Source organism: Condylura cristata, unplaced genomic scaffold (genome assembly GCF_000260355.1).
Source record: "Condylura cristata isolate star-nosed mole 26May11 unplaced genomic scaffold, ConCri1.0 scaffold00021, whole genome shotgun sequence".
In the NCBI taxonomy this organism is placed as follows: Eukaryota; Metazoa; Chordata; class Mammalia; order Eulipotyphla; family Talpidae; genus Condylura; species Condylura cristata.
In genome coordinates, this window is record NW_004567122.1 from 5,773,631 (window position 1) to 5,786,135 (window position 12,505).

The window sequence follows — 12,505 nt, forward strand, 5'->3', positions numbered from 1 at the left end:
GAGTCTGAATAAAAGAGACATCCTCCGTCTGAAAGCATAAAGGAGAAAGGTCTGTGTTAAAGGTTTGCTTTTCTTCCCTACCTGAAGTGACTGGCTTCTCTTCAGGGCCAGGGCTGGATGAAAAGCAAACTGAACTCAAACCAGACTGAACTCCAGGTGGATGGCAGGTCGTAGATGCCAGTGTGAACCCGGAACCCCGAAGAGGACCATTTCCAATGCCTTCTCTGGGCTTCTGGTTTCCACTCTTCGAGACAGCTGTCAAAGACAACTGGAAATTTGTTTTCTCCTTTCATTTTTGAAACTCAGTGTTCATTCAACAAAAATAAAGGACCTAGTCAGGAATGGGCAAGGGGCGCTAAATCAACACTTTATTTTCGTTTTAATCTTTTTTTCTTTTTTACAACATTCTTCATTTTTGTATAGTGTATGGTTTTTCCATCTCGGCTGCAACTCCCGTGGGCTTCCCACTACCAGTTCACCCATGTGCCATCACTATAGTCCCGTGTGCTCTTCCCAGCTCCAGTTTTGATCCTGTTCTCCTCTCTACCCCCATAGAAGGTCTCTGATCTCTGTTTTATAGTTGTTTGTTTACTCTAGTTTTTACTTTATTACAATTAATTTTTCCCCTGATCCCCTACATTTCTGCTATGAGTGAAACCATCTGCTATTTTTCTTTCTTTTCTTTTCTTTTTAAGATTTATTTGTTTGGCCCTCCCTGGTGGTGCAGCGGGTTAAAGCACAGCACTAAGAAGCTAAAGCCACTTCTGCATGAGTTCGATTCCTGCCTGCCCCGGAGGTGACCACATGGCAAGGCAGACCTCTCCTGACCCACCCGCTGCTCCCCTCAGCAGTGTACTTCGTAGATCTGCCTGTTCTGCTCCCCACTCTGTCTCTGGTAAACCTTCTCGCCACCCCCGAGCCTCTGGCCTGTACCCCAGTTCTGTATGCATAAATAAACAAAAAAAAAGATTTATTTGTTTATGCATACAAGAACTGGGGTACAGGCCAGAGGTTTGAGGGGTAAGGGGATTCAGCAGGGACAAAGTAGGGAGCAGAACAGGCAGATTGACTGAAATACTGCTGAAGGGAGCAGCAGGTGGGTCAGGAGAGGTCTGCTGTTTCATGTGTGTCACCTCTCTGCCTGGGAATTGAACTCATGCTGAAGTGGCTGCGGATTGCTTCATAGCACTGCAATTTAACCCACTGTGCCAACAGGGTGGGCCTCTTTCTGGCTTACTTCACTAAGCATCCCTTACAGCTCCATTCATATTGCCACAGATGGCAGGGTTTATCTTTTTTATTGCAGAGTAATATTCCATTGTTTTCCAAACAAGACATGCAGATGACCAAGAGGCACAAGATAACATGCTCACCATCTCTTATCTTCAGGTAAATGAGAATCAATACCACAATGAGATACCACCTCACACCTGTGAAAATATCACAGGTATATCAGAAAGACCAGAAAGAACAAGTGCTGAAGAGGATAGGGAGAAAAAGAAGTCCTCTTACGCTGTTGGTGGGAATGTGGACTGGTCCAACCCCTGTGGAAAAGGATGTGGTACTCCCCAATATATTAAAACATATGAGCCAGCAATTCCACTCTTAGGTATCTGCAGTAGGATATGGAATCACTAATTGGGAGGGATGTCTGCATACCTGTATCCACTGCAGCATTATTTACAATAACCAGGGTATGGAAACAACCTATGTGCCCTTCCACAGAGCAGTGCCATTCTCCATATGCACATTAGAATACTAATGAGTTGTTAAAAAAAAAAAGATGAAATAAGCCAAAAGGCAAATAATGGATGATATCAGTCACATGTGGAATATAGAGGAAACAAACAAACAAAAAATCAACTAAAGCAAAATGAACCCTTGTAATATGATGGCAAGACTAGGACTGGCCAGAGTAGAGGTGGGAGAAAGGCAGGTAGGGGGTCCAATAATCTAGGCTAAAGGAATGTGGGTGCTTGGTGTGTGTGTGGGGGGGTGAGCAGTGTGCCTGTCACTGCTGAAAGCCAATGAGCAGAGACTGGAGTGGGGTCTGTAACTAGGGTGTTTATTTAGACAGCTGGCCAGTGATCTGAGAGTGGCGGCCATATCTCCCTGAAGAAACTTCTCTAACACCTCATCTCTAACTGGCTTTTTTATAGTGAATTGAATCAACAGCCTTAAGTGAATATGTCATCATGATGGCATGTCACAGTTGATATTCTTGCTGTATTTCTCATGTTCGGCCCCCAGAGTTTGTCATCAGACTCCAGGTTATCTTGACCTCGTACATCCACCCTGGCCTGTGTGACCAATTTCTGATGGCGCCCGAGTCTGGGAGGAATCTCAGTTCAGCGTAGGAGTTTTAAAGAAAGCAGATCATTCGTCCTAAAGCGTGTGTGTGCAAATTCTGTAACTACTATGGTGCTCTTCCCTTCCTTCAGTGCTGACCCATCAGTACGTTTGAGGAGGTGAGAACCTATTCCTCTGAATGCCGTACAGAGTTATAAATCAGTGCCACCGCGATAAAGGAAACATTAAATTTAAAACTACAGATAAAGTTCAGAATAGAAATAGTAACATGGTGTTAGAACTTTTGTCATCTTAGTGTAACAGTTTTGTGTGTTGTAGACTCACTATAATATATTGTAGGCAATTTGATATCTTGCCTGATTGGTTTATTTTGGAGGTGATGTTTAAAGTGTAAGTGGTTAGGGTATATGAAGCTTGTCAGTTTAGTTACAAGTCAAGTGTGTATGATTCCATTTGCAGTCAGCATTTATAAAAAATGAATCAATGACTCTTTGAAAAATAAATCTTTCTGAAAATACAGCAAGATAAAACTGTGAGGTTTTGTCTGGAAGTGTTTCTGAAGCATCTGATTGCATTTAACCCATTACGCCACCGCGGATGCTCCTGTTTTAAGATGATTTTTAAAAAGCACTTTTAGGATAGCTGTAGACTTTGAGGCATGGAAACTTTCTTGCATGACTAAAATAAAAACAGCTCTTATGGCAAGGAGAAAGGATCAATGTCTCTGGTGAATCCTCTCCTCACCCCTGCACTTCTGGCCCCAGTTCTGTATGCATAAATAAAATAAGTCTTAAGAAATAAATTATATATGTATGTGCATATATATATACATATACATATATGTGTGTGTGTGTGTGTGTGTATACAGCTCTTATAACAGCATCTTCAAACCCTTGAGAGGTAAGCTGCTAAGTTTTGATCAATTTTAAGACTTTGTGCGGGGGTACTATACGTAAATTATATAGCCCTCCAACACATACATGAACATATGTGCCAACTATGCTATTGTGGCACATTAACAACCACCAAGTCTCAGTGTCTTTAAGTCACTAGTTCTTCCTCCCTCCGGTGACAATAGTGACTAATTAGGATCATGGCTCTCCATATGGCTACTATGAGGCCATCTGAGTGGTCTCATCACCTGAGAGCAGAGGAAGAGTGATACCTGTGATGGGGTGCAGCCAATATCTGGAACCCTGGCATGGGCAAAGGTTACAGAATCAGGTGCCACCATTAGCCCAGCAGCAGGGCTTTGTCAGATGGAATGAAGTCAGATAACCAACTTTTAAGGAGAGCTGCAGAGTGGGGTAAGATAGTACTAAAGATATGATGTTTCTGGAACAGCAGGACTATTGACTAGTGTGTTTGGGAGGCGTTGACCTGACAAGAAGTAACCGTTCTAGGTTCACCCGGGTCAGTGATCCAATGGAAAAGGTTGACATTTGTGAATGTCAGAGACTGAGAGACAGTGGGATTCTGTGTGATGCCATCCTAGCAATCTTGGCTAATGTTTTCAGACTGTACCCTTTGAAATACTCTCACATTTTCTAAAACTTGAAAGTGTGTCCTAAGTGCAAGAAACACTGAGAATCCTAATGTTGATGAGCATTCTCCGTGTGTTACCAAAGACCTTGGAACATATATCACTTACTTTGCGAGGTTAAGAAAAGGATGCCACTAAAGAAAATTGAATGTTGGTCTCTTTTAGGTGGAAAGATATCGAAATAGCAATTATCTAGAGATCGATGTCACCTCAAGATTTATTCCAGCCTGCTTTGTACAATATTAACATCATGACCATTATACCATGCGTGCTGGGGAGGTTGAGAGTAATTTGAAGATGAGGTGGGTACCAGAGGCCAGTGCCCCCATCGATCCTGCTTCAGCTTCTGTAGTTCAGAACCACTTTGCTCTGGGGAAAAATAAAACACACATAAACACACACACAAACCTAGAAAGTCTAGAGAACTCAAAGTAAAAAAAGAGTGTAAGATTCCAGAATAGATCCACTCAAGTAGAGGTGAAGTTTCTTTGTAATTATTTGCTCACAGGAATATCAAATTTAGTTTTCCCTACACTTGTCCTGATACCTCCCAGAGTAAAGATGTTAAATGGACTCTCCTAGGGCTACTGAAATGACCAGAGCTTCTGTTACAGAAGCCATCAAGAGCTCCCCTGGAAAGGCTTGTCCACATATCCGGTGAACACATTTGCTTGTTATTCCACAGAAACGCTGGACTTGAACTCAAGACTTTCGAGTTGCTTTATTACTCTACCAGCATTTCAGGTACTCTTTTTTGTCTCTTTCCGAGCTGCTGTCCTGGTAATGTTGCATCTGAAGGAAAACATCGTTAACTTAACTAGGTTTTATTCAAAAGAGTGTTTTGATCATATTCTAGGCACTGTGCAATGAAAAAGAAGCTATTAATACATTACTACAGTAGTTATCTAACGTACTTAGTTTCCTTCACATGGTTTCACTGGCATGCTCAAGTCTTTACCTGATGTGATGTCTTTTCCAAAATGATCTGTAAAGAAATACAAAAAAATATGTTTGTCGTAAGCCTTGCATTGAATTAGTCTTGTATTTGTGTGCATATTATGGTGTTTTGGTGGATGCAAAGGGTTGAGGAAACACAGTCAAATCAAAGCTATCCCAGAGTCCCACATTTTAAAATTATTTCAATGCATAGCAAGATTTATGTGTTACAGAAAGAAAGCAAAGACAAGCCTGGGGGGTTGCTCTTTTGTCACACAGTCACTAGTTTGGCTTCTCTCTGCTATTCTCATACCAAGGAGGCAATAAACCCCCCTGAGAGTGATAGAGCTGCCCCTGGAGTCCTAACAGTGCAGAGAAGCTTTTATGCCAAAATACAATGCACAAAGGGATCATAAACACATTTGAAAAGGAAGATGACCTCTTTGTAGCAAGGAATTGGGCTTTATTGCAAGCTGCTGCCATGGAAACCTGCTCCCAGATCTCTCTTATTTTGAAAGGTCCTGTTTCCATTTTGCATGGACTTCAGCACTGCACTGCCTGTTTCTAGATGAAATAAAACAGGTATACGTTTTTGCTTCTTTGCTCCATTGCATAATATCTCCAGGTATGCCACTGTATGAGAGTGGAGAAAAAGCAAAGAAAAGGTGATTGATGGGAAAATTAGAAAGCAAGGAGGGTGAGCTCTCTTAGCAAAGATAAGTCTTCCTTTCTGAAGCTTTCAAAAGTCAGCTCTGGTCACAAACAGCCTCTCTTGGGGACACATCACTTGAAATAGTTTTTACCTCTGTTTTCCCACCACTCCTGGGGTTCAGGGTGCCCTACAGGATCTGCCCGGTGACATAAGTCCTACCAAACCTAGAGGTGCTTCCTTGAGGTCTCTTGGATCCCACTTTCTTTTGCCTCTTAAGAAATATGGCTTCTGCTTGGTGAGGAAGTTGGTATGAAGAAAACCCGATGTCTGTACCGTTCCAGCCTTGACAAGGACAAGTCAAGAGAAGCTGAGAAGAAAGGAAATTGAAGAGGAGTGAACCACCGCGAAAGGCTGTCACCGCCAAGCTGCTGGGACACCTGGAGAATGACGCAGCTCAGCTACCGGGTGAGAGGCCAGGGATAAGGGACTGCAGAAGACTGGGATGGGGGCTGCGCCCTTGTTCCCCGGACCCACCTCCTTTGCCAGGCACCTGCCGCCCGCACACCTCCGCATTCGCCTGCGTCTAGGTGCGGAAGCCTGGGGGCGCCTTCGCTAGGTGAGACCTAGCGAAGGTGCTGCGCGGAGCTGGCGCTGGAGTTCGGCAGGGAGCCCCCACGCTTTCAAACGGCTCCCTAGCATCAACTTAAGGCGGGCCCCCCCACCCCACCCCCATCCCAATCACGGCTGCAGAGAAACTGGAGAAGCTTAGGATCAGGCAGGGGCACGCACTTCTTTTCCCTTCTCCCTTCCCTCCGCCCACCCCCTCGCTCCCAACCCTCGGGCACCGTCCGGAGTTAAAAAAAAAAAAAAAAAAGTGGTTTATTGTGGAGCACACGCCATCAGGATGCGTTCCCACTCCATCCTCCCAGCTCACGCCACCTTGCCGGGAAATAATAGCTTCGCCACACTGGCTTCGCCCGGCTCCTTTCCGGATGACTGCTTCCCTTTGCTTTTCTCTCCTATCGGGGACCATCTGAAACTATCCCCGAGGACAGTTCCCAGGGGAACCCCTTCTCCCAGATTCCCCTTGGGGACTAAGGGGCGACTCACTTTAGCCCTCCATAAAGCGAACCACAACTAGAGGAGATAACCCAAAGTGGGTAAAGAATCGGGGTGGGCGGGCAGGACGGAGGCTGGAGGCCTCGCCCCTCCGGCGGGCGCGCGGACAGCCGCAGCGGGTGCCCACTGCCGGCCACGTGGGGAGGCCCAGCAGTCGGTGTGCCCCACCCCAGGCCTTGGGGAGCCAAACAGCCGGGGACAATGAACCCTGAAGGACGTGGAAAGCTGGAGGGGCTTGACAACCCTCCGCTTTCATCCCTCGCCCCCTTTTTGGACATTCCTGAAGTTTAATCATTAAAGAGGATTCCTTTTCTTTTCTTTCTTTCTTTTTTTTTTTTTGAGGAGGCAGCAGCTTACCGTTGCCATTCCTGACAATCTGCCCCACACACTGTCAGCGATCTGAAAGATCTGGACCGAGCTTTGTTGCTTCGCTGCCAATAGCAGACTTGGGGAAACCAAGCCTCCGATTTCTGGCCACATCAAAGCAGTGATTATGCAAATACCCATTTTTTTTTTTTTAAAAAGGATAAAATAGAGGGGGAATTATTTATCACACAATGAACCCCCTGCCAGGGCGGGAAACAATAGATCAGACCAGATAGCACTTCTAGCCTCGGGCAGGGGGAGCGGGAAGGGGGTGTCGGAGCCCTCACGTTTTATTGGTCTAACCTAATTTCACTAATTCTCTTTTCACACGTTTTCTTTTGCGGATTCGGAGGCCGGGACTTTCACGCTCCCGGGAGCGCCCTGCACAGGCGCGATTCAAGGCTGCCTGCTTTATTTAATTAATACATTCAAAGCTGGCCCGGGAGCCCGGGAGCCTGGCTGGGGGGCGAGGGTCGCCCGGGCGCGAGGAGGAGGCGCTTTTAACGGGGTCCAGGTGTTGCCTCCCCGAAGTCACAACCTGCCGGAGGCTGTGCGTGGCAGGGGGTGCGAGCCGCGGGCGTGTGGGGCTCGCAGCCTCTCCCGCGGGCCCCAGTGACCCGGACAGGCGGGTGCACGAGGCCTAAACTGGGCCTAGACGTCCGTCGCTGGAAATCTGGCTAAACCCTAGAAAGGGTCGCCGCTCCGGGCGGTTCCTTGGGGCCTGACTGAGGCGCGCGTTCAGGTGTCTGCAGCCCTCCCGGCCAGCGCCGGGGCCTTTGCCGCTTTTTTCTTTCCCCCTTGGCCCTCAAATGAGCTTATTTTAAATCGGGTGAAGGAAACGTCAGCCTTAACGAAGGCTGGACCCTTCAGAGCAAACAAATACAGCCCACCGCGGTGCTGGAGGCGATGGAAGCCGCGTTGCCGAGGAGGTCAGGACCAACCTCCGCACCTCTCCGCCTGGGCTCTGGAAAGGTCCAGCCGCTGCGGCAATGTGGGAAGGACCTGGGAAGAACATCTCCGCGCGGGGCACTCGAGCGGCGCTCAGCACAGACCAGAAGCAGCGGACTGAATGAAGAGCCCAGAGCCCGCTCATCCCGGTGCGGTCATAAATTGGGGACAGGGATAAAGAATCGCAGCGAACTTTCTCTGCACAGAACCAAGGACTTCATTCGGCCGGCGCCGGGCCCTCCGCCCACTGGCTGTGGATTGGGAGGAAGAATTCCCAGCGCAAAGTGAGGCAGAAAGAACATTTTTAACCGCTAGAGGTGATTCGACGCCATGAGGAAGGATCCCACCAGTTTAGTGTCCAGTGAGGTCCTCTCTTGATGGAGAGGGGTTTGGACCTGATCTCAGGCGGTAGGTGTTACGTCTGCCTGTGTGGCATGGTGTTCATGCAACTGAGACCTTGCTTGTGCTGAACAAGTCTCTGGGCCTGACACCCGCGGAGAGACTGTTCCCCCTCAGTCAGGCTTGGGTTAAGTCTGGCTGTGTTGCATTGCACCACGCTATGACTTTCAGACCATCTTCTACCTATGTGAGCCTCGCCAGATGAGCCATTGAGGTTACCTGTTTGTGGACCACCTCACCCTTTCCGGATCACCCCTCCTAACATCTTGGAAGAGTCTGCACCTGAGAGACTGCTTGCAGGTGCCTGTTCCAGGAATTTTGTCTCTTGGCAAGTTAAACAAACAAACAAAAAGCAGCCATCCTAAATACTGTTGGGGAAACAGTATTCATTATCAAACTTCTGATGTTGTAAAACTTTGACACTGCAGTTACGTACGGGAGAAATGCCATTTTCTTATATCAGATTGTCGAGAGTGGCTAAGGAGAACACAACCTTTAAATGAGAATGTTTTTCCAACAGCTTTCTTTTTTTGAGCTATGAAAAAACAGGCCTTCCTCGAGGCCTAGGGACAAGTCTCAGAGTTATCACTTGGACTGCCTGAATTCCATCCCCGGCTAGGGAGTTGACTCCCACTGCAAAGCAGACCTCTCCTGTCTCACGGGCTGCTCCTCTCAGCAGTGGATTTCAGTAGATCCACCTGTCCTGCTCCCCAGTTTCTGACGAATCCTCTCCCCCCTTTCTGCCCTGTACCCCAGTTCTTGAATGCAAAAAGCAAGCAAACTAAAACCTCAGGTTAGTTCCTCCTTGAATCAATAGGTATTAAGATATTAACACACTACTTTCCATATGTTTGGAGAGGAGGAGGAATTGTGGAGACACATCTCAGGAGAAATAATAATTGCTTTATGCAGAGGAGTGGAGGAATTAGCCCAAACCAAAAGCATCAAATAAGCAATGCATGGAGGAGTCTATGAACAAGCAATGTTGGTTTTTAGCTTCTGTTAGACTGGATTGTCTTCTCCAAGAATATTAAACCTACATGTGCTAGGCCTTCAACGGGCCTCTCTGACACTAGCCAAAGGTCGTTCATTTCTGCTTTGGAGTTGTGGAGTTACATGCTTTGTGATTTAGGACACCATTTTTGCTTTTTCTTTGAAGAAGTCTCAACTGTGCGATTATTTTAACCAGGACTGAAGAACTGAACTTTCTTTCAGACACTACCTTATTCTTGTTCACTCTGGAGCTTTTTTCTCTGGGAGCTTGCTCTCCCAACCAACTAGTTTGTTAAAATGGACAACGTGAAATGTGCTTCCAGTATGAGTTGATAAATATTCAGATCACAGATGTCAGAGCCGGAAGGGGTCTGCAGAAACAGCATCCAACCTCTTCCGTTCATAGATGACAATTGAAGCTCAGAGAAGCAAAGGGCAATAACCCAGCCGCACACATGCCTTCAAGCTATTTCAGCCGTAATAGTCATTACAAATCAAGGTTCCTGAATTTCAGAGCTGATCATGACTTCATAATTACGTAAAGCCCATCCTTTTTTGTCCTTTCTGAGATTTTCTGAGAAATCGCAGAAAGTGATTTCTTAAAGACCAAGTTGTATTGAACACTTGTATTGAGAATGACATTCACATCAGTATTAGTGTCTCAAGTACGAACCAGATGCTTTTCAGCTTGCAGACCTTGTCGGTCAGCACCACTCTCCAAATGAACATTGACAAAAAATACAAGTACTCTTCTCGATTTGAGATAGGGTGAATTTCAGAAAAACACAACCCCTTCTGCTTCTAAAAATCACATAAGCAGAAAAAAAGTTAATACAGCACACCAAAATTAAGAAAATTAGATATTTTTATTTATAGTTTAAGCACAAGAACAATTTTCTTGTTATTCCGAAAGTAAATACATACTAGAATAGACTCTGTAGAATATACAAAAAATACATACTTTTCCCATGAAATTTTTCTTTATAATAAATAGAAGGGAACACGTGTGTGGCTGATCCTTATAATGCTCCGTGTCTGCTTAGGTTTTCAGTCTGTTGATTTATTTTTAATCTCTTGAAAGAATGGGGGAGTTCCTTTCCCCCTAAAGGGTCGAGATAAATAATGCATGAAGCAATCCTCCCTCCTGATTTTTCCCTTTTCCTCCACATTTTTCCTTTTGATGGAGAGTTCAGCCTAAATTTCCACGCTTGCATTCAATCATAACAAAGCCTACAAATTATACAATGACTTCTAACCTGGCGCTCTAACAAAACAACTTTTTCCCTCCTTATAAATCATAAGAGACAGATGGCAAAATGGAGAAGAAAAAGGAAAGAGAAGGACGGGACAATAGGCATTGTGACGAATCTGGGAAACAGAACAAAGTGCACATCAGAGAGGGAAAGTTTGGTTTGACAGGTGAAATTCCCACAGCCCGCGGAAGGCAATGGGAATAAAGCAGATGCCAGCCATTGCAAATCTGTGGATAATATTATTACCGGCAAAATCATTCAGATGCTAAAATACATTTCTTTCTACTCGACATTAACATCTCTATGTAGAAGCAAAGGTGAAGAGATCACAGGAACCAGTTGCTTTCCCCCTGGGAGATTCACACGAACTGCACCGAGTCCTGGGCAGTACAGAGTGGAGGGGGGGGGCGGGGACCGGGAGGACCCCAGCGCTCTGGGCCCGCTGTTTAGACGAGTCACCGTCTGCTCTTCCCAGCATCTGTTACAAGCTTAAAGAAGCGCGCGCGGCCCCCCACCCCCTCCCGACCTCAACTCCACCATCCTCTTTCACAAACTCCATCATCACTGCTTCAATATACCAAACCCAAGCGCACGGAGGAACCCTTAGCCAGAAATGCAGCAGCCAGGGGATTCCAAGCGGCTACTGCTCCTCTGGGACGCCAGATAGTTTCCAGGGCGTGGAAAGTGGGGGCGGGCGGGAGTGGGGAAGAGGGGCTCGGCGGGGGACGGGAAAGGTAACCCACTGAGGTGTGGGGGTGAGCGGCCGAAAGGCGGCTTAGATGCAGTCCCTGACTAAGGGGAGGTGAGGTGCGTAGCGCAGCTTGTCGGTAGGTGGGGGCTGCCAGTAGTCCATGTCTGAACCCGCCGGGCTTGCGGGCGATAAAGTGCAGCTATAGGGGGAGGTGGAGTGGGAGGACGCGGAGGAGGACGGCGCGGGGCTGTCGGTGCAGCTCCACGTGGAGGCGGGCGACGGGCTCTCTCCGCTGCTGCTCTGGGCGGCGCTCGCGCCTCCCGGGCTCAGCAGCACCGCCTCGGTGAACAGCGCCCCCGGCAGGCCGCCGCCGCCGCCGCCGCAGTGGTCAGCCAGGCGCAGGGTCTCGGTGAGCGCCCAGATGTAGTTGTGGGCGAAGCGCAGGGTCTCGATCTTGGTGAGCTTGGCGTCCTCCGGGAACGTGGGGAGCACCTCCCGCAGCGCGTCCAGGGCGGCGTTCAGGTTGTGCATGCGGTTGCGCTCGCGGTTGTTGGCCTTCAGTCTGCGCGTCTTCTTGATGCGCTGCACGGTCTCCGCCGTCTTGGCGCCGCGCGAAACGGCGCGCGCCCTAGAGGGGCGCCTCTTGCATTCGTGCACCAGCCCCAGCAGCCGCGCGGGCCGGCAGCCCTCAGCCGGCGCCCCTGAGCCGCCCCGTGAGCGCGGCCCGGCTTCGGCCCCACGCTGCCGCCGGGGCCCTCCCGACGCGCCCAGCTCCTCCTCTTCCTCCTCGTCGGCGCTGGACGACAGCGGAGTTAGGGCCGCGGAGGCCGGGGAGGCCGAGCCCAGCAGCACCAGCACTTCCTCTTCCTCCTTCAACTCCAAGGTCTCGGACTTGACGAACATCCTACGGAAAAGAACAGGTGAGGGGAAAGGACTGCACGCGGGGTGAACGCCGGAGCGGAGGCGCGCCCTTGGGGTCGCGGGGAGCCCTCCCGAGCGCACCCGAGAGGACGGGCGCGCCTGCCGAGCTCTGCAAGCGCTGGAGCGCCCCTCTGGCCGGCCCCGGTGCCAGCCCCCCACCCCCCCAGTCCCAGCCCGCGGGGTTCCCACCCAGGAGCTGCTGCGGACCCTGCAGCAAAAGCGGCGCTGTAACTTGGTCGCCGAGTGCGGACACACTCCCCCAAGTCGGGAGTCGCCGCGCGGGGACTTACTTCGTGGGCTCCCTGGCGGCGCGTGCGCGTCTGTCGCTCTCGGCTGCGGACGCGGCGACTCCCCGCAGCGGGGCGCCGCGTCGG

The 12,505-nt window shown here is 48.9% G+C and overlaps 1 protein-coding gene across 1 annotated transcript; it reads right to left on the minus strand.

The window, feature by feature from the left end:
- Positions 1 to 10,992: 10,992 nt before the first annotated feature.
- Positions 10,993 to 12,489, minus strand: NEUROG2 (neurogenin 2). The gene is made up of 2 exons (XM_004686614.2): positions 12,422 to 12,489; positions 10,993 to 12,114 (listed from the first exon to the last, which is right to left on the minus strand). The coding sequence occupies exon 2, from the start codon at positions 12,111 to 12,113 to the stop codon at positions 11,295 to 11,297; it is 819 nt and encodes a 272-aa protein (XP_004686671.1). The 5' UTR covers position 12,114; positions 12,422 to 12,489; the 3' UTR covers positions 10,993 to 11,294.
- Between the last annotated feature and the right edge of the window lie 16 nt (positions 12,490 to 12,505).